Source organism: Lepidothrix coronata, unplaced genomic scaffold (genome assembly GCF_001604755.1).
Source record: "Lepidothrix coronata isolate B3197 unplaced genomic scaffold, Lepidothrix_coronata-1.0 Scaffold10, whole genome shotgun sequence".
NCBI classification, from domain to species: Eukaryota; Metazoa; Chordata; class Aves; order Passeriformes; family Pipridae; genus Lepidothrix; species Lepidothrix coronata.
In genome coordinates, this window is record NW_016690190.1 from 5,653,818 (window position 1) to 5,677,835 (window position 24,018).

The window sequence follows — 24,018 nt, forward strand, 5'->3', positions numbered from 1 at the left end:
TTCATAAAAGCACATTTGAAAAGGTCTGATGATTCATGAAATACTTACTAAAAGACACACACATTTTAAACATTTCAAAAGAGGAAAAGAAATGTCTTAAAATTACATCAATCATCACACTTTGATCTTGTTATTTACCATGGAAACGGAAATCAAGGATACATTTCAGATGGTCACAAAATCAACCGGACCAAAAATGCTTGCACTATTTTATGGGGAAAGAAGGGCTTGATCCAAAATTTGAAGCCAGTGGAAACGGTAACTTTAGTAGGCTTTGGAAGAAACAACATAAGTTACAATTTTAAGGTTTCATATCTCTAAAAAATGCAGACAGGGAGATACTTACAATCAAGGATACTAGTCTTGATTAAAGAATGGCTGCTGAGCTTACTCCATACACCACAACATCCCAAGGAACTGCTCTATTAGAGAGCTAAAATATCAGCATGTCTAATTTAAACAGAGACTCATTTCAACTTTGCCTATTTTATTAGGAGAGAAGCCCAATATTGAATATTCCTGTGCATTTTAATGGCAAAAATCAATAAGCCATGAAACCACATTAAACCTTGTCATAAAAGAAGATAAAGATGGATGACTTTTGTTGCCAACATTGTCAAGATATTTCAATCTCTGTTTTAGTTAATTGCTGGGACTGGACTCCAAAGCCAAAAATTTTCATAGAAAACAACAAATATCTGGAAACACACCTTAAAGATTTGATGTGTCACCTGCATACCTGTTTAGTTAGAAACAACTGGAAGTCTAATAAGATTTATTGGAGAATTTCAACAAATGATGCTAATATTAACCATTCCATCCAGCAATGATGTCATAGCTTAGATACAGAGAGAAAAATGTCAATAGCCTTTTAATGAAAATATACAAAAGTAAGGCATGGATTTCACTGCAATCTGTTTGTTTCATTGTATGTTTGGTTGGGTTTTTTATGTTTTTTCAAACAGACTGAAACTTCTATTAAAAATAGGTTTTGTTTTGGAATTGCTTTCTACATATAGTGAAAAAACATCAGTAGAAATTAAATTAAACTTGTAGAACTGCAGTGAATTCATGCAATAATAGCTAAATTATATTGAAGTAGCTAAATTATATTGATCAGCATGAAATGTATGGGTTTGGTCTCATCAGTGATAATTGGAGAGCTAAATGCAAGAGAGGAAAAGCACAGAGTGAAAAGGTCCTGTTCACAGTGGCACCAAGAGGTAAAAGTACATTTAGCCAGCTGAATCCTTCATCAGTCACAGCCAACTAATGTCCTTGGCAAGGACATTGTTCTTCAAATTCAAAACAGCCTCCACAAGAACAACATACCATGCTTGAAATGGCATAAATATGCAATGCTCATCAAGCTTAGTTGAATGAGCATATCAGATGCAGGACATGGCCCTGAGAGCAGGAAGATATGTACATATATCTGTATATATGCACTAATACTGCTCATTAAACAATGAACACATATATACACAAATATGGCATGTTTACAAAACCCACAGAAAACAGGACAATGCAGAACAGAAAAGAGAACATAGATAATAAGTAAATAATGACTGAATTATCCTTTTTGTGAAGAGCATCATATTTGGGTTAAAAAAATTCTTACATCTGATTTTTAAAAAATCCTACTAAAAACATATAAAATACATTTTCCACGAAGAGACAGATTAGGCCAATATTGCAGGAGTCTTACAACAGCCAGTAGCCTGCCTAATTGCACAAGCTCAGAGACATCTTGCAGGTACAGGATCACCATCAATGCAAGTACATTCTCAGTAGGTAAAATACAACATACTCATAGCCAAGGACTCAGAAGAATCATCCATGGATCTCTAATGAAGCAAAGGGCAATTTGCACTTGGATAAATTTGCATTCCCAGAATAAAGTTGTGGGTTTTTTTAAAAAAACATAATGGTTCTGAAGAACTTTCATGCTTTGGATTGCTTGGATGAAGCAAAACAAACTTTCCTGAGTGAACAATTCAGAGCAGACTAGCCTGACTAGTTATATATTATATGTCTGGATATCCTATTTAGTAGCTGTGCCTTGGTTAATCACTTATCCTGCTTTTCAAGAATAAACTGTTTCACCTAATATATAGAAAACCCCACACTGTTTGGAACTCAGAATAACATTATTTAACATAAAATCAGCATAGAAAGAGGTCTCTAGATCCTAGTCATGTTGATTTTCCTCTTCATTAATCTATAAAATTCCTTCACAAAGGAGAAGTAAGAAATATTTAAAACTCTTCACTGGGTGACCCGAGCAATCATAAAGATCTGCAAAGCACCCTCCTGACAAAATTTAGTTCTGAGTTGTTAGTGCTCCTCAAAGGACTTCTTTCATAACCATTTTTTAAAGGAAGCCATGCTTTCCTCTATCTACAAATTTCTAACAGTCCTGCTGTTTCAAAATTGAGAAGTGCCTGAAAAAGCGAAGTTGAGGTACTGAAGTAATGCCTGTAGCAGCAAGATTTAGAAATCTGTGAGGAGCTTTCTGACATTGGTACCTAAGCTCAAAAGCAAAGCTTCTGGAACTATTTTTGGCAAAATATTCCTAAAAAAAAAACCCAAAAAACCCAAACAAATGAACAAAACTGTGCACAGCTAAAGACCTCTGACTTAAACCCTTTTCAACACACAGTGAAATGCTATAAAAAAATTTGTTCCCCCTACCTTTCCAATGGTGTAAGGTACACAGGCACACGTCTACAGACAGCCTCTGCTGTGCAGAGTGGTGTCAGCCTGAGCCTCCCTGGTCATTTTCCCAACCCCTTCATCCGAAAGGGGAGGGTAAAGAGAGCTTCATTTCCTATCAAGGGCTTCTACTCACTCCTTTTGAAGATGCTTTCCCGTATCTTCACACTACCTAAACAAGATGAAGCAGCAAGAAGGAGGAGCTGAAACCAACAATCTTGCCCCACATGTTAAGTTCCACTTTGACGTTATTTTAAGAAAAATACAGAAGAAGGAACATGAGCTTCTGATCACCTTTTACAGAATATTTCTGAAAGTCACACCCTACACACTATACCTTGAAAAAGCTCAAAATCCAGAAAGAAAAAATTAAAATACCATTAGTGTATTCCTCATCCCTTGAGCCAGGAGAGGTTACTCAACACCTCACATGACCTATTAAAAGCCCTTAAGGCCTTATAACACTAAGGGCCACCCTACTCAGAAGACCCTCTGCTCCTTGCTGTGTTAAATTTTGTTTGTGCTACATCAAACAGATCAGTGCATTCCTAGGTTTCTCACCCATTCTTCACATGTTAAACCAATTCCAGTGTGTCAAATAGCAAAGACAACTCTTAAGTAATTTCCCTCAAGTTCCAGCTGAAAGATTCAATTATAAGACTTCTTAGGAGACCTCAGCACTTGGGTGATTGAGATTTTGTATTTTCATTTTCCTTGTTAGCTTTAAAAAATACTGTCTACCTACAGACTGTGTAAGTTAGCTCTTGGTGACACCCTATAGGAATTTCCTTTGGGATAGAGTTTTTATAAATTAAGTTACATTTTAAGGTAAGAATACAAACCGACAAACAAGAGCTAGTTATTTGTATCCTATTGTGATTCATATTTGATTTGCATGTAAGCATAGAGCTACAGCAGAAATTAATCTTGGAATACTTTTATAGTAAGAGTATCTATTAAATACTCTTAATTATGCATGATAGGTGATGAGTTTAGTGCTTGAGCAGTTGTGATACTATTATGTAGCATTCCTTGGGCTGTCTTTGTCTTCCCCATTAGTCTTGTCTTGTGAGAATTAAATGCCAGGCTGTAAATCACTCTTGAAAGACATCTGAAAAGCAAGCAGGCTTTCAGGTTTAATGTGCTTTCAGAAATGAGGAACTCCACAAAATTACCTACTTTTGCAGTGGTTTTTATTTTTAAGGCTTTTAGAAGAGTCATTTTATGAAATGCTCTTGTAACAATGAAGAACAATAAAATCTAAACCCTACGAAACAATAACATGGGATTGCAGTAAACTAGCACAGTTCTGTTGAAACACATGGGGCTAGACTGGCTTATGTCAACTAAACATCTGACCTCAGCTGGGCTTGGAATTTGAGAGAAATGTGTCACATTTTAAGGCTACTTTCCTTTTTTCTATTTGGATAAAATGAAATATATCACCATACAGAATTCTCTAAAAGGAAAAGGATTGCCCATTATGATCTTATGATCTGAATTCCTTCAAAATATGAAATGCTTTACTTTTTGCAGCGTTTTCCCGTGTGGGACTTTAAATACCAGGCATAAACAATAGGGAAAGAAGCATCTACCACAGTTTGTTTGGGGGGCACTCCAACAAAGGAGACTCTCAGGTGGTTTGTTGTTGACTCTGTTTAAGAGAGAATGCTGCAGCCATTGGTTACTGTCCATTTCATAAGCCTGTTGGAAAACCTTTTTCTTCAGGTGCATCATCTACACAAGGATCTTGATTTAAATTTAAGCTAAAATAACAGAACTTGATATTCAATTTTAGAATTTCCATGCTAAAATATCTGACACAGAAGTGATGTCAAAGCAGATACTACAGGAGACCTTTTTTGGTTTGGTCTTTCCTTGAAGAGGTTGAGAGAATCATATTTCATATTTGGGACTGTGGTATATTAAGAGGCACCTAGTGACTTTATATTCAAGGAGTTTGAACACAACTGCAAAGGAAAGGTCATTTTTCATAGTGTTTCACACCGTTGAACTGAGCATTAGGCTTTCTATATGCCCTGACTTTTTCATGTAGTTATGAAAACAAACACAAATACATGCAAATGTAGGCTGGAATTGTGCTGGATACGTACAAGCTGCTTCTGCCTATCAGAAGAATAAAGACTTGAAAGTGTAAAAATACATCTTAGCAGAACAGAAGCAAAAAAAAGTAACACACAGCAAAGCAAAATGCTTACCATTACCTAGGAGAAATGGAACATGATACTTTGAAAAAGGACTGAGTGGTATTTTTAGCCCCTGTGGGCAGTTAGGAGCTATTAGTTCAATTAGAAAGCCCAGATCAAGTCATGCTGTCACAGCTTGATGTCAGAGAGACATGCATGCTGATTTAAAGGTGAGGGCAATCAAACGGAAATCGATGAGGAAATGAGAATCTCTTTCTTGAGAGATCTTCAATTCAGCTGGTCTTCCTCTGAAAAAGGTAGCAAAAGCAGTCCAGCTTTCCCTCTACTAGCAGTAGTCAAAGTTGGGCCCAGAGCATAGTGAAGGCAGTCTCTTCTGCCAAGCACCAAGTCCAGAAGAAGGTGCCAAAGAAAGACAGGCACAGCTTGCTACTGCATGGGGAGCATGGGGCAGGGGCACCTGCTGGGCTTCTCCCTCTGCCAACTTCAGCTATTTTGGCTCTTGGTCTCCATCAAACACATTCCCAGCTACAGCTTCCCAGTCCCCACAACACTGAGAGCTAATGAAAGGACAGGGGATAGATTCACTCACATAATATGGTTGAAATATTTGTGTGAAGGAAATAGTTCACAAATTTAAAAGAAAAAGCACCAAAACATGCTTCCATTTAATGTAGGTTTGATTCATTCTTACTCCACTCCTGAGGACTCAGCCTCAAGCCAAGCTACACTTTGCTCCATAGTGTTTGAGTTTGGATACTGCTTTTTTGCACCCTCTCTGATGAAGAAACAGGTGTGGGTTGCTACATTTCTTGCTGGCTTGCTTGACTGCACAAGTCATCTGAGAACAGAAACTCTTTCTGATACAAGGCTTTTAAACTTTCTCTGTAAAGGCAGAAGAATAACATTCTTCACTGTTCCTTCACAAAACAGATAATTAGACAGATGGCAAAAAAAATCCTACTTGGTGCATCATTCCTTTCATCTGCTAACAACAGTAAGAAATCTTCCAGAAACTGGTAAGAACTGAAAAATTCACTACTTAATCTTCAACCTGATTCTAACATGGGCTCTGCTAACACTGGAATCTGAGTGCTCAGAAGAATCTCAGGTTTGAACCTGTCAGTCTCACAAGCTGAGCCTAAGGCCATGTGATGGTGTAAAATTCTGACAAATGCATTCAGAAAGCTGGGACTGTTGTAGATTCCTAAGGACAACCATAACATAAATCAGTAACTCTGTCTCAAGACCCTTATACTCTGAACATGTAGAGATGTACCTAAAGTGACAGGTAAGACTCCAGGCAAACTTAATTTTGTGGACAATTCTACTTTTCAGGCTGCTTTATCCTTTGGCCTCTCTTATTGGAAAAAAAAAAACTGTGTCAGTGTTTCTCAATCTGTGGTCCACGCATCTGTGATGTTCTGTAAGATGCTTCTTTCCTCCCACTTACACGTTTTTCTCCTCAGGAGACACCTCTTTTGATTTATTTTCTGCAAAACTCCTTAGGAAAATGTCTTGTTTAGACTGTCTGCAGTTTTACACTTTTCTTTGGAGTGGGTGTTACTTGCATGGTTCAAAGGCAGTTGTGATATTGATGGCACTGGGTGAGAAATTTAACATACTATAGGGTACTGCTCAGCTTTCCAGAATAAGCATTTTTTTGAGCAGAAACCACTTTAGGGGTTTAGCTTCTATGTTTTCTACTTACTCTTTTTTGTGTATAACAAATTTCAAAACAAATAATGAAAATTACCACCAAACAAGACTGTGCACATTTAAAGGCCAAAAGTTCTGCTCAGGCACAGAAGAAAAAGTAATTATTAGCTTGTCTGTCAGGCAAAGAAAGATGCCTCAACCTTTGAAATGGCATTCCAGTTTCCATTTCCTTTCTTCGCCTTGTTCCATGCGGATACTACATTTGGGCAGGAAATTAGGAGCAAAAGCTTCCCGCAAAGATAAACTTCATGATTCAATTAATATAAACTAAGCCTTCTGTGAGTTTAACATTACCCTTCAGAAAAACCTGACTGAGTGCTCCAGGGTGAGCAGAAGACAAACGCTGCATGGGCTCCTGCACACTGTCAGTCACTCCCTCGCTGGTCCTCACACATCTGACTCCTCTGTCCTGCTGGGTTTGTGTCTTCCAAGGGGACTACCAACACGACCACCAGACTGAGCTCCACCCAGGCACGGGGGTGCAGCCTCTGCGAATGCCAGTGAGACTGCACCCACCTAATACCACAGCAGGACTTCCCCACTGCATCTGAAACCAGTTTGGGCCGCTGCCAGCAGAATGTCATCTCCTGCCACAGGTGACGTAGGAGGAGACGTCATTTTTGCTTTTCAGGTCTCCAAGAAGATGCCCAAATTAGATTGCATCTGCAGTGCTGGGAGGGTCCCCTGCTCTGCTAACCACTCAGCACCACATGCATCCAAGGAAAAAATGTTTACCTGGTATGGCCACGGTTAACCTTTTTTCCTTGCTGAGACGGTGCCCATGGATGAATTCACTCATGGAAGGGGGGCCCCTCAGAAGATATGATTCTGTGGAGGCGGGATGAGGGGGGGCTCTTAATAATTTCTGGAGGTAGGTCCCTGAAGTCCTGGGATGGCTCTGATCACAAAGGGAAGGTGAGAATAGTCTTGCAGGAGATCCAAGAAAAATACATATGGAAACAAAAGAGTTTTACTTTAATTACCTTTCAAAGCCTCGCGAATGACAACATCATGTTAACTTGCTTAACAGGTAAAAACCAACTAGTGTTGCCACCCCATGTCATTTCCAGAGCAGGATACCTTGCCTGCCTTGGAAATACTTGTTCACATTAGGGAAGGAAGAGATGAGGTTGAGTTATATATCAGCATCCTGGAGTCCACATGTACAAAGTTCCCTGAATGTTCTCTTGGTTTTGCATTGTGATTAGAGCATATGAGAAAAGGGAATGATTATCTGGACTTCTCTAATAGAGATCCCACACCTACAAAGCTTTGACAGGGCAGTCACAAGACAAGAACTCACTGCTTGAATGGAAAAATATTTGCATTAGGTTATGAATGGCAGCCATTCCCCTTCAAAAGCTTGCTTGCTCCCATGTAGAAAACATGATCTGAGTGAACACATCCATATTATTTTTGAACTGCTAAAGAGCAAGTGAGCACCAGAGCTTAACAAAGAAATGCAGTTTCTTTTGTGTTAAGCACTGAAATTCTCATAGAGCACAATCCTTTTTTTATTTCAGATGCTCGTGACAGAAAACTTTAAGGAAAACTGAAGGAAAACTTGTTAAAGAAAATACATTCACACTTAATATTAAAGACATACAAGATGCACTGAGACACTGACAGAGTATAGTTCAGAACACTGCATTAAGGAGGAGGAAATAACAGTGAGTAGGTGGATCAGAACCACATGTTGCCAGGCTTTGAATTTCATATTCACACCCTCCCCACCTCCTTTTCCCCAGTCAAAGTACAAAACCAAAAAATAAAAATAAATTTAAAAAAAAAAGAATCATTATGTTTACAATTCAGTGAACGACTTTAATGAAAGTCTGGCTACTGCACTGTACTGTAAAGATCACTGCATGCATACCTTTTCCTCTGAGTGCCACTGCTGACCAGTAAGTTTGGTTGCTGTGGGCCCTGACTATGCAGGAGGAAAGTGTCTATGCTTGGCACGGTGGCTGATGCCTCCTCACTTACTTTAGGGCTGCCGATCTTGCTCTTTCCAAGCTTGCCTTTGCTGCGTCGGGACTGCTCGTGGTCGAACTCTAAATCCTCCAGTCGCTGGGTAAGGGCGAGTTTTTGCTGGATAGCCATGCGCAACAGAGAGTTCAGGGTCTTCTTCTCATCCTCCGCAGCCGCCAGCTGCCGCTGCATCTCATCCAGCTGTGTGACGTACTCATCACACCTGGGGGAACAAACAAGGCAGAAATCTGGGGAGACGGTCCAAGAACCAACTCTACCAGTGAGCACATTCCTGGGCTTCAGTTACAGAGGCAGATTCAGATCCGAGCTTTTGCTGACCCTAATCCCGGAAGCAGACAGCCTGAATTCTTCTGTTCCCACTTTGAATAGATTTGGTCTTGGATCTGAATGCCAACACTTCCCATTCAGCAGGAGAACCTGTATCTATATTAACAGAGTAGCCTACCATAATGTAATACATTTCTAGTGCAGATAATAAGCAATTGGAGAGGAGGTTTGGGATTATCTCCATGTTAGACCACAAGTAACAATTTTCGGTGCTGGTTCTGATAGTAAGTCATGATAAGAATGTCTATTAATTAGATAATACTACTTTTCATAGACAGTAACATCCACTTCAAGAAAATACCACAAAAGAAGGCTGCAAGTAGTGTGAACACTTGACACATCAGATTTTGGAAATGAGAAGCCCTCAGTTATTTGCCATTGTTAACTGATTAAAAAGTACTATTCAGAAAACCCCACATCTGGAGTTATTTCACATTTACTGTTGAATATTTTGGAGGTGTGCTCAGGTGTTCATCACTATGGTCACCTACTCCTTTTTAATCCTCAGCCTCTTTTATCTGCATAAAAAACTCCCTTCGTTTGCTTTTGAACTCTGAGAACTAAAGCCACCTTTCTTATGATTTTGTTAATATCTAAGACCAAATTCAATTTAGTTCTGCTTTAAGCAATAATTCCTAAAGTTAACAGGAAGAGCAAGGCATTTCAAGATGGTCTTAAGTCATTTTTTGAAGCTAAATAGCTTCAGTTTGTTAGCAATAGACCACCTAATCAGTAAGAATCAAGAGCAATAAATTACGCCAGCAGAGAGATGATTCAGAGATAGCAATACTGTCTGACCATCAGAGATTTGTGGCAATATCCAAGGCATGTTAAATGATGCAGCTTTTGCCAAATCTCCTTCCCACGCGATCTGTATAAATCTAAGTAGCTTTGCTGTGTAATTGCAATTGTGTAATGGATGAGGATGTAACTTTATCAGTATCACTCACAGAAAACAAGCATAGAAAATTATTTTAGTTTTCCTTATCAAAATGTGTGATGCATTAAACTTGAATTATTGCAAACTGAGGGATGGAACTAATTTCTCTGAAATTTTAATCTTCCCCTTGGGAAACAGAAACAAAACATACTTCAAAATTTGCAGTTATTCTTCACACGCAAACACTTACATATATATTGTACTCTCCTTTTGAATAATTCAGGCACTGGAAACAAAATTACTAAGACACAGTTTCATCTACAGTTTCAGCATTACCTTACTTTCACAGGACCTTAATAAGCATGACTGTTGTTATTCAAGCCTTGAAGTAGAGAGATATTTATGAAATGCTGGTTGGCTTAAAGACAACTTGCACACCTGTTTCTGCTCCAAGCCATGAAATGTCTATTGATGCTTAAGCCAGCTTCCTTGACAGAGATACTAGAGTGAAATCAGCATTCTGTAGATTATAGTAATTCCTATTTCAAATTAATTGACTTTAATGTCTGTGTTGCCAGAGTCTTAAAGACTTGTTCTTGTAAGCAGATGGATCCTGTATCCACCTCTTATTCTCTCCCACTTTCCTCTTTGTCTAGGAGACATCTTTTTTTTTCCAAATAGTTTTCTGTTGAAAATTTTTAAAAGTAACACTTGGTTTGTAAAACAGCACAACTGAAGAGTTAAGAGATATAAGTGCCATGAAAGCGGATATTACTAAAGCAGACTCAGACAAACATCCTTTTTGTTGCCTGCTATGAACTATATCAAGTTGGCTCAAGAAATCTGGATATATTAGATGCTGTTAGCTGGTCTCATACTTGAGACAAAACTAATCACATTTTCCAACCCATCTAATTAATTGTATGTCCTTCATAGAAATCTCCCCATAACAGGAATCCCACACTTCTGGCAGTTCACTGCAGTGTTTGGGTGGTTCCAGTCATCTGACCTCCACCACAAACACACGGTCCCTTTTCTCCGGGTTTTGTTGCTCAAGCTTTTTTTTTTTCTTTTATGAGAAACAGCGTTCAGAAAGGTTAAACCTAAATCAGTCAAGTAAAGGCCATAATTAACTTTAGAAACTGCTGAATTAACAGTCTCAGATCTCCCTGAAGTTTGCAGCATTGAAGGTTATTCCATATAGTGGGAGGTAACTACTGCCTGCAGCCATAGCATTTCCCTTCACTGAAATATTCCTAGATATGTGCAAGTGTGGGATAAAAAGAGAAGTGTTTCCAATTAAAAAATGACAAAGCATTACACACATCCACATTGCCTTTTGCCCACATGTTTGACAAACAATCGTGAAATCTCACAGGATACTGAAGAAGAAAAAGGTTAAGAGCTCCTCAAAGACATGACTTCTGGCATGATACTGACCACTGTGTTCCGAGCAGGGCTCCAGGATGCTCCAGGGCTTTGAACAGCCTTCCAGAAGGACTCAAATAGTAGTAAATAACAAAAATTAAGTTATGTCCTCCTGAGTCGGAGCTCTTTCCCAATTCTTCCCTCGCCTCAGGACAGGTGTAGCCTACAAGTGACTATTAAATAACCAGCAGTGTTATCCTGCTGTCTGCTGGTCTACTTATTGCCAGAGCAAAAGTCAAGGTTTCACCTATTTCTCATTTCTCTTGTCTCAGAAAGGAAGCAGACAGACACATAAGCCCACTTATTTTGTATGAACTGATCCAAGAAGCTTATATAGGATTTTAAGGGATTTCTAGTTGCATCTCCCTCTCTTGTCTAGGAATGTAAACCAAATACCGAATCAGGCTTATGCATAATTTAGGCAACATAAATCACAGCAGAGCTTGAGCTAAAACCCAGTGACAGTGACAGTTCCCTGCTCTAGCCATATAATCATAATTCTCTTCTGCTCATAAAAGTTTCCTCATCTCCAGGACCTGTCCAATCTTCCTAGTCCATCTCTTCAGCACACTTTTTCCTTTAAATGTTAATCATAAGAAAACATCTTGATGGATGAAGAATAAGATCCATGTCTGCAGTGTCAGGACTATGGCAATATCAGAAGTAATAGTTCCTGTTCTCTCCTTTTAAGTATCTCCTTTTAGACTAGGAAAGCAAGCATGTGTAGGGACTCAGTAAAATCAGCTTCCTGCATCCCTTTAGGTTCCTGCTTTAAAAGTAGTTCCTTCTCTCTTTCAGCATGGGACTTCCCTTCCTCTCACAGGGCAACATCTACTCTAGATTGGAAAATGAATGTTTTAAAGAGTTTATTATTTATTTTTCATTTTTCCCCTGGATGAGTGCTGCTCACTGCTTCACACTCCCACAGCTCCCACCTTGGGTCAGCAGCTCAGGGGTGGAGTGAGGGGAAACAACAGGAGGGGCAGGGAAGGCTCTCACCATTTTCTCTGGTCTGGGAATACCAGAAGCAACCCAGGAAAAAACGAGCAGGCTAAAGGCAGGAGCTGCAAATCAGGTGGGCTACACATGGCTCTGGCATGAAATAGAAAGTTCAACTCTGCTTTGCCAAACCCTTGTATCCCACAGAAGAGATTTTTTTCATGGTTTTGGTGGGTTTTTTTCCTGAGACGTGGCAGGGGAAAGGAAAGCTTGAAATATATTGAGGACATATTCTTGACAGGTATAAAGTGAATAAATCCCAGAAAGGGATCACAAAAGTGAAGGAGGAAGCTGTAGAGATCAGAATCAATTTTTTGGACGGGGTTAAAAAGCAGTCCCAGAAGGAAAAACAGAAAAGTGGAAGTACAAGCAGGACAGAAGGACTTTTGATAGGAAGATGAACTGAAGAAAGAAATTAAGGAGTGGAAGGATGAACAAGTGTCAGGGAAAAACACATAAAAAGGAGGACTCCTGCTTTCTGCATAAGGGAGCTTTGGAGCTAAGTGCTATCTTTGCTGTTCAGACCAGAAACAGATGTCCTGTGCCCTCCTTATAACATGTTGTGACCTTTATTCAGTGCATTTAAGGAAGAAACCATACAGTTCAGCACCAGAATGAACATCCATTTGGTGACCAAATGAGCAGAAAAGGATAGTTTATGAAAGTGAAAGGATATTGTTCTATCAAACAGGATATGCAATCATTTTCAGATTTTTAATACAAACCTACGATCAGAGGGATGATCTCCCTATGGTACAAATTCTGGAGTAAGTACCATGTGATGCACTGTAACCATGGAAACCACTGTTTTATTCAACTAAAGATGAAACAATTGCTTTTTTATGCTAGAGCTTGCTATTGCATCTAATGTTACTGCACAAGAATCTTACGTGTCCTGTATTTTCAAACAGATTTCTCCTCTTCAACAGACTTCTAGAATGTATCAGCTTACTGTCATTTAAACAAATGCTCTTCGAAATGGACTATTTGGCATGAGTCAATGATTTGAACATTTAGGAAGATTGATTTAATTATAAAGGCCATTAAACTCCACGCTAAGGAAGGAAAATGAATATTTTACAATGGAAAAATCTATAGAAGCACACTGATGTGCAAGACCTTGTAGTGAATAATCTTTTATAACTCTGCTCAGAAAATACTTGGCAAAACTTACGACCTCAAGGGCAGGGATATGTTCCATAGGCCATACACTGAGTGTTTAATCACTACTGCATGGAGTTTACCAGCAGCAGTAGATGCTTTGGTTGGGGTTTATCTCTGATAACACTGGACATTTATAAAGTGAAAATCTGTAACTCAGTAAGTCACTCAGACTCCTTTTATAGTTCATTGAAGAGAAATAGAAGCTTCATTGCATCCTACACACAAGACATCTAGAAAAGGTTTCTGGATCAAGGCATCATTTAAGCCTAATTCTCATGGAAGAGATGCTGCTGTCTCCCACCAGCTTTAGGATATGCCTTAAACCCATATAAGTCTGCACTCAGGATGCCCAAATAAGGTAAGGAGCATTCAGTACACCAGCAATCTAACATTCCCTTTAATTAACTTCTAAATCTTCGCAAACTACTTTTACCTCGTAGGTTGATGATTTATGCTCCATGCAAGACACTTGTTTGCTTTATGCTCACAATGCCACTCCTCTCCTCCAGAGTTAGCCGCCTTCCAGGGAGTCTTACAGAGTTAGTACATTCATGTATCTCCTAGAGTAATGAGCTTGCAAGTAAAGATCAACACAGGCATTTCTAATACACACACACAGCTTTCCTTTCTCGAAGAAAATCTTTAGATGCCAATTAAATCAATCAGGCTACCTTGGTTCACACCACCTGCTGAGTTGGGTCTTCTTTTCCATTATGTCACTACGCGAACTCTTCCGACGATGAACCTATGATGAATTTGTACACAGCACCAATGTCACGACACATAAATGTCCCTTCTCTTTCCTTCCCACCTCTCCCAGCTGCTGCTGCCACTGTGACTAGGCAACAAAGGACTTTAGAAGGCTGGAAGTGGTGAGACAGCACCTATATACCACAGGGAGCACTGGAGAGATGTTGACATGAGGCACGACATCTTATCATTTGTGGACTAAAGCACAAAGAAGAAACTTGCACTGTGTTTGACCATAAGGGGGGAAAAAAGTCCTAATCTAACAGAATAATTTCCTTAGGATAATCATTTGCTTGTGTACTTGTGAATTAAGAATTTATTGATGAAAATGTTGGATTTTTAAAAAAAATTATTTTTAGGTAACATAGCGTTAAGTTGCGCCAGGGGAGTTTTAGGTTGTACATTAGGAAGGATTTCTTCACAGCAAGGGTGATTAGACATTGGAATGGACAGCCCAGGGGGGTGGTGGAGCCCCCTTCCCTGGCAGTGTTTAAGGAAAGACTGGATGTGGCCCTAAGTGCCACGGTCTAGTTGACACCGTGGTGTCCGGTCATAGGTTGGACTCAAGGATCCCAGAGGTCTTTTCCAACCCACTTGATTCTGTGACTCAGTGTAAAACCAAAAGCTCCTCTGAAGAAGGTGTGGGAGAAGGAAAGATGAAAGATGACTAATTACTGTCCTGCCAGGATGAACTACGATACAGAAGATCAGTTAAACTTATTTTGTGAAGGAGAAGATAATAAATTGAAAATCACAGTGAGAGAAAATAAGAATTCATGCTGGAGTGGGAAATTACAGTGGCCTTACAATTATTAGTGCTGGATTACAGCATAGGCTGGCTGATGAAATAGATTTTACTAGTGGTAAGTAATGAATCTCATTGTAATGAAAACATGGGGTTCTGAAGATCATCATTAACCCTACGATAGCTTTACATGACAGAATCACTGCGTACTTCTGAATGGGAAAAATCAGCCACATAAATCTACTATTTGATTTCCACTTTAAAAAGCTCTATAAATGCAAATATACTGCAAGCATATATTGGCATTTATAACAATTTACTCAAGGTTGTATTGACATTGCTATTCTCCAGCTTTATTTTCCAAGACACGCAGCTCAGCAGCACTTGAAAGCTTGCAAGTTTTGCACAGTGTGCATTCTAGGACTCATTCACCTTCATCCAGCAAACCTCTGACCTTGCAGAAAATAATTTCTCTCTCCTCCTAAGCACCCAACATACACGGTTAAGTCTGTTGTCACTTAGTACACAAGTATTTGTTTTTACAGTTCTGAGCCAGATGGTGACACCATTTCCCTTACCTGGTTGCAAACATTGCTCTCAAGGATGAGAAGGTTGCTGCATCTTCCTTCAAAGCCTTTAATTCATTCCGTAGTTTGGTCATGGTCTCAGTCACCATTGCTTTTTCATTTTCATATTTATTCTTCAAATTGGCTAGCGCCACTTCAGCTGTCTAAAAACACAAACAAGGATATATGCTTATGAGCCAGATATCTGATAACAGCTAAGATGCCACGTCTGATTTTGGTTTTGATGTCCTTCTTCATTCACACAATAAATGAAGTTAGACCTGATTGTCATTGTACTGCACACTTTAATGTCTTCTTTTAAGTTGTACTCCATGAAACCAGGAAAGGGAGAAAGTAGTTGAAAGGACAAAGCCCGTTTCAATGCACTGGCAAGAACTCAACACTTCAAGTGTGCAGGTGCATGTTGAGGACTCAGGCAAGTGAATATGTTACTGCAGCTTAAGGAACTGCTACCATGTTGTTTGAGCTGCAGCAAACAAGCAGGTGTGTCCCCTGCCCATGGTGCAAACAGGATGCAGAGCACAGGAGGCTCAGCCTCTGCAGCCAAGTTATGACCCAAAGTGTTTGGCCTCACACCTCCTGCCAGCTGAGCCTTTCCTTGGGCGTGGGGACAGCCGGGACCTGACAGTTTGCTTTTAGGTTTGAGAACTGGCAATGCCTACTGCTGTGCAAACTAGCATTATTTTGGCAGTTTTAACCACTACAAAACAAACAAACAAACAAACAAAACAAAAACAAAAACCCCAAACCAAAAAAACCCTGTAAATTACAACTGTCATTTAACAGGAAAGCAAAGGATTTGTATTTGTCCTATTCCTAAATTTTCACTGCTCCTTTCTTTTTTTTTTCTGCTTCATCCATTAAATTCCTGTAATTTACTACCTTACTGTTTTTAATATTTACATCTGTCTTATCCTTGCAGGACTTGAACTTTCTGCTTTACCTATGAGTTTAGTATTGTTCTGAAGTTATTCAAAATACACAGTTTTATAGAGGTTTTATACCTACTGCTGCTTTAAGACATTTAAAATTATTGCCTTTGAATGAGATGAAGGAAAATTTATTTCCCTTTACATTTACTCAGAGAGGGTTATGGCTGTTTTTTTCACTTTGTTTAGTGCATAATAAGTTGCAGCATTTCATATAGGTAATCAATTTCCCCTGTTGGTTTTGTGGATTCTTGAATCATCACCAGGGGAGAGAAGTGTAGGAGAACATTAGTTTAAAGCAATCAACAAGGGAACAGGACAAAATATAGTAATGGTCAAACAGCTGGAAACTGATTTTAAACTCAGTTTTCTGAAACTCAATACCTTTCCCACTAGCAATGTCTCTTAACAAAAGGACATATTAGAATCTCCTATCAAAATACAATTTTATTCATTTGTCTCTGGGGAAATAGCACAGCTAGCAATGGGAGCATTAAAATAATTTTTTTAATTATTTAAATTGTATACTAACCAATAATATCTTCTCTGCTTTCTTTTAATTTACATTAAGGGAAGAGATTTTAAAAAGTCACTGGTAGTGACCACTTGCCATTTTAAATAGATATGTTTTTCCAATCTAAATTTGAAATCATCAACAATACATGTTAAAAATATCAACCACTTAGGGATATATTTAAATCATTCAGCTTTTTTTAACCTTGCTGATATATGCTTTGGTTCAATGTAGACACCATCCTATGCCTTGGCAGGGTAAAGCAGAAATCATCAGCTTTCTTTCTGTTTTCAGCCATGACCAAAAATATACAGTCATAAATTACTATAGAGAGGAAGGATTAACTATGTTTAATAAATCCACTTTTTTGAATGGAAATCCAGGAAAGTGCATCAGAGGAAAAAATTCCTATTTAACAGTTATGATTAAATCAGATTTGTTTGAATTTTCAGGTCACTAATGAGGTAGAAGTGATTTATGAGAGCACAGGTGGACTCTATAGCTCAAACTGAGTTCTGCTTTGCCCCTAAGGCAGGAATTCAGACATCTTTGCTTTGTAAGAGAAATACAGCCCCATATCCCTTAACCTATCATACCTCATCTTCTAACACAGGATTCACTTAAAGATTTTTTTGCTGTTGTTTAGGAATGAAAATGAATTAAAGATATGTGCCACCTAATGCTAGTCTTATTTATATTTTTTTAACTGTTGCATTATTTCAGCAGCAGGATTGCATATTCCATGTAAACCCAGTAATTTACATATCACTGAAACTGTGCAAAATGATCAGACAGATTGTGATCCCTATGTTTTAGTCTGGATGTCAGGATAAGTTAAATGGACATATAACACTACGGGATGAAAAATAACTTAGAAATATAATTTACTTGATGAATAAAAGTAACAGAGGAAGGACTGTGTCAAATCTTCAGATCTTTTTTCCTTCTTTTTAAATTATCCCATAAAACAACATATAGAAAACAAAGCATAAATTTAAAATCTTATGCGAAGTGTCTCATAGCTCTCCATGCACCAGCCAAGCTTTTGAGCACAGCCCCGTGCAGGCTGTCAAGGGTCCCCCTTCCGAAAGCCTCTGAAGTGAAGAACAAATGGGCACAAGTGCTCTGCTAGAGGAGCAAATAAAACTAACAGAAAATTTGGGTGTACAGCAAGAAAAAAGGGGGAAGCTGAGGAAGGTTCTGCTGGAAACCTGCAGCCAGGGCCAGATGAGAGGTTGAGGAAGTCCTTGTAGGAGCCAGTGGGCACTAAACAGTGCAGATGCTCAGGTTACCCACAGCTCATGGGTTTGGGATCTGGATGCTGACTGAAACCAATTTCTGTCAGACTCCTCAGCTCAGAGGCTGCCATTTCACAATGCAGCTAAGTCAATCTGTATTGGCTAGCTGCCACCAGAAGGGTAATTACCCAGCTTTTCCCCATCCCTACCCTTTGCACACCTGCTGGGTTTTTTTCTGTGCTTACTGTGAGCCAGTTTAGGGAGCCTGAAGAGGCAGAAAACTTGCCTGAATCACCCTGAAGCCAGAATGTGTGATGGGGAGTGGGGCTGAGGGTAGAAGAGGAACTCAGCTTCCATCTTTCAGAGACACTTATGTGTCTGGTCACCTCAGTTGGACTGTGCCAAGACCAACAGGGACAAAATGAACTGAAGCCACAGCTTGTTGTTACTCTTCTTCCAGCACCAGTTATTGTCAAAATTATTTCTATTTGTTCCCCACCTCAGCCAATCTCCAAAATTGTACCCATTGAGCCATATATGTATGTGCCTGAAACCAGTTCTGTGGGATAATCTAAATTTAGATAATCTAGAATGGTGCATTCAGAGAGTGTTCAGAAAGGAAGGATGGGGCAAACAAGAGCCTGCATCTCCAAGTAGTGGGTGCCAGAAGGAAGCAGATGCCCAGGACCTGGCTTTGATTTTAACAGCTCTTTCTGAAGCACTTGGTTTCAAGCTGTGGTTAAGGCCAAAATTCTATCAGAAAAATTAGAGAACTTTGTTCCACATAAAAATGCAACCTCTGATCAACAAATGAGTAAATGGGGAGCACAAGAAAAAAGATGAAAACACAGAAAAAAATGCGTGAATACTCTTCACTGAAGTAAATAATGCAATAAGACAGCAGAGGTGCTGATGACACTCTTGTCAGAACGGTCATGCTGAGGAACTGGGCAAATGACTACTCAGTCTCTCACTGAGCCACCTGCAGACACAGGATTAATGGCTCACAGAGCATGTAGTGTTTGCAGAGCAGGAGAAGTCACCCAGAATTGACAGCAAGGCTGGGAGGGAGCAGAAAGCTCCAACACCTGGACTCCAGCAGGGTGTGAAACACTAAAAAAAAAAAGACTGCTGGGATACACAGAGCGTAGCCCCCCTTCCTGTCTCCCAAACCCAGCCACGGAGCTGCATAGGCTGAGGTGATGACATCCCAGCCCCAGGACCCCAAGCACTGCCAAAACTAACAGCATCCTTTTCATCCCACTGCTTTATCCTTAAAGAAGAGATGTTTGCCTAAACTCTGCTGCCTAAAGGTTGCCACCTTCATCCTGAAATCCACAAACAAATCTCATTTTCTAAGATGACTTAGTATCCCATTTACTTTACATCAGCAGTGTGAGAAGCAGACCAACTAAAAAAATTGTTGCTGAATGAATATTAAATCCTACAGTGGTAAGTGCTCTTTTTTTCATACGAGAAAGCAGAAAACTAGCTTGTTATTTTAGTGCTAAAATTGTACATGGTACTGTGTCTTTTCACTGAGCCTCATTTTCCCAAAGAAATTCTATATAATATCAGGGCATTTGTTTGTAATTAGGGTTCTGTATGTCTGGGGTTATCAAGTTATTTTTTCTGAAGGACTTTTAGAGCATCTCAGTTACAGGAGCTGAAGACACCATAGTTACTGCTAATGCAGTTGTGAAAATCGTGCTGACTCCTTCTCATAAAATTATTTACCAATGAAAACAACCAATCAGTTCTCCATCAGAACTTCAGGATATTAAATTCCCATCATAGCCAGCTTTGCTTTCTCATTGCTATTAGAAATCAAAATCAAACCCATTATTGAACTGGTCCTAAAAGTTATTATATCATTAATTTGATATTATTTCCTTATTTATGCTACTTGTAAATGTTTGCTCCACCAATCTGGTGCTAACATGGTAATTATGGCTACAAACAAATGGACACATAAATGAAGACAAGGTAAACAAGCAAGATCTTTGTGCGTTGCTTTCTTGAGTAATTGATTTAATAATCCATTTTCCCAGTCTTAGGTTTGCAGCTTCTTAGAGCAAATCTTGCTCTTTTTTCATGTTACAGAGTTTTGTGTAGTCTTTTTAAAGCCCAGCCTAAGACTAAAATGCTTATTTGACAGTATTACTGGTGGTAATTAGATAGCACCTGTGCTTCCCCAGTGTTTTGTCAGTACTTAAGTACAGTCCAAAATATCAGACCCAGGGTCTGCTGCTGGTCTTCACTCCCCTGCCCAGATCTGAATGGTGAGATGCTCTAGGAAGGCCAGGTCTTGCCTTTTTTGCAGTATATCTGGCTGTGCTCATCCTCCTTTCCCATATTACTTCAACTAAAAAGCTTCACCTAAAGTGTCTCTGTCTGTAGTGCCAACAAATACAAGTGTTTTGTAATAGTATTGCTACAGAGCACAATGAGATGAGATGTGGCCTCTCTGGAGGCTGAGGACGGGCCAGGTTATCTCTTTGAAAGGAGTTCCTGCAGCTCTTCACTGCTACATTTGGCACCAGCAGTCTTACCACACTGTGCAAGGGATGAAAATTTCATATTAATGTCAGCTTCACCATGACTCAGGGAAGGCGTTTATTTTTTTTTTTTAAAGAATAGCTCTTGTGGTTACAGAGAAAACATGAAAAACTGAACCAGATGTCCTCTGTAGGCTCATCTAAACTGAAATCCACAAGGGAAAAGTATCCCCAGCCTATTGTTGCTTAGAAACTTATTCTTTTGAAGGGGAAGAGCTCAAATGGATGAATCTTAACTTATGGTTTTTTGAACATGAGATGTACTCTGAGTCCTGGGATACACCCACCACTGGAGGCTGGCACATAATAAATCACTCTCCCCACTCTAACTTTAAATTTCTCCTTCCCTTTATGTTATTATGTGTTTTAACTTGGAAGTTTGGGGAAGTTGTTATTAGGTTTGCATGAACAGATTGCAAGTTTCTATGGTCAGTTGTACAGTTACCAATATCCATGCTGCTATCCAATAAATAAAATTTTAGTTAATAGCAGCTCCTTTGTCAGCAAATCTATCTTTCCCATTTCAGTGAGCACGCCTTAGGATAATGCTTTATTTCTGACAGCAATACAAGAGTGAGACTGAGCTAGATTTTCTGGCAGTAGCAAAAAATAAATGATAGCTCTATGCTAATGGGAAAAATCTTTAATTTGAAATCACATAATCTAAACCCATATACATAAATTCCATTTTAATTACGTTTTAATTACATGGAAAACCCACATATAATTGCTCAGAGCTATTATTTCTTAGCTAGAGATGGTATTTAATTACGTGAGTTAATATTTAACATGTGTTGTATCAGAGGGGGGGGAAATGCTATAAAAGACTCAACGTATGTTGAAATATTGCTGCAATTTAAAAATCCCCAGTACCCTAGAAATGCAGTTACAGATGCAACAATCAATTAAACTCAAAATTGTAACTTCAGAATAGCTGACTATTGGGAATTTCAGCATCCCATCACTGTCATCAGCTAATAGTATGCCAAGCTGTTAACCAGGATTCATGCCCCCATGTGGTGATCACTGCACTTTTTAGATGAGAAAAGGCACAGGCAACCCGGAACAATGATGCAGCCTCCCTCATTCTGATGAGAAAAGCAGAGCTAAAGTGCTTAAAGAGGAGGCGGGGAGGGAGGGGACAAAGGTCTGCCCTTGCCGTGACTGAGTGAGAGGCTGTGAGTAAAACCTCACCCCCAAAATACTCCTGGGAGAGCTTGTAAGTGACCCGTGTAAATAACACTTTTCTGGCTGTTTTACGAACACCTTACCTGCTTGTTGGCTTTCAGCACTGCTCTCAGGGTCGCGATCTGCTCTCGCTTTGTACTCAGGAGTGATTTCAGTTTCAGTATCTCTTCCATTAAGGCCTCCTTGTCCTTATCGATCATGGGCGCCAGCTCCCGAGCCGCAGCCCGCTGGCGCGACAGCTGCAGCGACCGATCCACAGCCTTCTGCAAGTGCTTGATTTGGTCCCTTATTATGGCATTGAGGTTGTAGATGTTCATAGGCTCCTTGCGGATGTCACTGGTGTCAGAGACGGGGGAGGAAGGAGGGGCTGTGATGACAGGAGAAATGGTAGGTGTTTTTGTTGGACTCTGTTCCTTGCCGGGCTCTGGGGCTTCCTTAGTCACCTGCTCAGTCGGGGTCCTGGCTTCTACGGGTGATGCCACCCCCCGTCTGGCAAGTCGTGGGGAAAGGAGACCTCGAGGGTCGTCCGGTCCTTTCAGGCTCCCGCTGCGGGTGACTCTGCTTTGCCTGTAATAGTCCAACATGACCCTGTTTGGTGTCTCATTGTTGCACAGGCAGACGTGATGGTAGAGCTGAGCCAGCTCCTCGCTAAATGTCACCAACTCGTCCTGGGCAGTGTTGAGGGTATTGTGGTTTTCGTTTGCTACGCTTGTCATCCTTTGTAACTCCTTTTCCATGTGAACCATTTTTTCCTGGCTTTCCTTGGTCGACTTCTCCAGGCTTGTCACCTGCTCATCATATGTCTGGATTCTGCTCTCATACTTGGCCTTCTCTTCAGTGTAGTTTTCCACGTACTTGTTGTATTTCTCCTTTAAGGCTTTGATTTCTGCTTTAAGGTCTATCACCTCAGTAACAGCTACTTTGTATTTACATTCTAGGATCTCCAAGCCATTGATGTCCACTTCATAGTCGTGTGCTTCCTCGCCCGGGTCTCGGCCCTTCTCACAGTCGAGCTCAGCTTTCAGCTCCTTGTTGCTCTGCAGTCCCCTCATGGCATTGACATGCTCCGTGAGCCTGTGGACTCGCTCGTGTTGCTCCGTCAGGGCTCCCTTAGTGTGCTCCAGCTGTGTTTGAGACTCCTGAAGGTTGGCCAGGAGAATGGCCTTCTCTCGCTCCACCTGCAACAGAGTCAAAGTAAGAAACCCAGGATCTCATCCTACCCATGCTGAATTCCAAGCTCTGAAATCACATTAATTTCTTCCATTCCCACAAGGTGTAAACAATCCGAGTGCTTTCGAGAGATTTTAGCCATATACACCTAAACCATAAAATTAAGGCACAGATCCATGGAACTCTCAGAGGTTTGGGAAGTCCCAGCCTCTGCTACAATTTGCAATATCACTAGGTCACAATTTTACATGTCGCCCACTGAAGAATTACTAAGCACTGAGTGATTTATTAGGACATATGTTCCCTGAACAGAGGAACTGCATCACTGTCAACTATAAACCATTCTACTGGTACACACACATTTCTCAATAGAGTTTGAATTTACATTTCCCATTAATAGTTCTACCAATCCTTCACAATATTCATTTATATCTTTGAACTGTTGCAAACTTTCATTATGGCAAATACAGTAAAGAAATAGCTGTGTACATTTCCACAGATTAAATAACCTGCTGTGTGGAAATGTAACACAGATCAGGAGGCTGAGCATGTGCAACTCCCAGGACTCCCCATCCCCAGCCACTTAACTGTAAGTGAAGTCCATCTGTTTAAGGCCAAACCAGAAAAAGCAGGACTTGTGGTATCACTAACAACCCACTGGTTCTGACCTAGTAAATTCCTTTCTGAATATCCACATATAAATATGGATGTTGAACAGGAGAAGAGGTCATGGAGGACACCTCTAGATGGCTAAGATCAGCCATCTAGAAGTTTTAATGCATAGCACCCTAAAGTAAGTGAACAAGACAAACTTACAAGTTTGATCTGCTCACATATTTGCTACTCGTGATAACATCCCTGAAAGACTCGCATTTCAAGTTTTCAGTGTAATGCCCCAACTTTTCTCCTGTGCCTTTGTCCTGTTCTGAGTTGTGAATTGGGAAGCAGAG

The 24,018-nt window shown here is 39.9% G+C and overlaps 1 protein-coding gene across 5 annotated transcripts in view; it reads right to left on the reverse strand.

Annotated features, from left to right (window-relative positions):
* Positions 1-24,018, reverse strand: part of BICD1 (BICD cargo adaptor 1) — a 171,280-nt gene that overhangs the window by 19,970 nt on the left and 127,292 nt on the right. For 3 of the 5 annotated variants that reach the window (XM_017804894.1, XM_017804893.1, XM_017804895.1), the window contains exons 5-7: positions 21,982-23,076; positions 15,463-15,614; positions 8,586-8,793 (exon numbers count right to left, since the gene is read on the reverse strand). In XM_017804894.1, coding sequence (XP_017660383.1) covers positions 8,586-8,793; positions 15,463-15,614; positions 21,982-23,076 — 1,455 coding nt within the window. Of the gene's footprint in view, positions 1-7,334; positions 7,526-8,475; positions 8,794-15,462; positions 15,615-21,981; positions 23,077-24,018 lie in introns of all 5 variants that reach the window. The other 2 variants (XM_017804891.1, XM_017804892.1) reach the window with 1 other exon arrangement.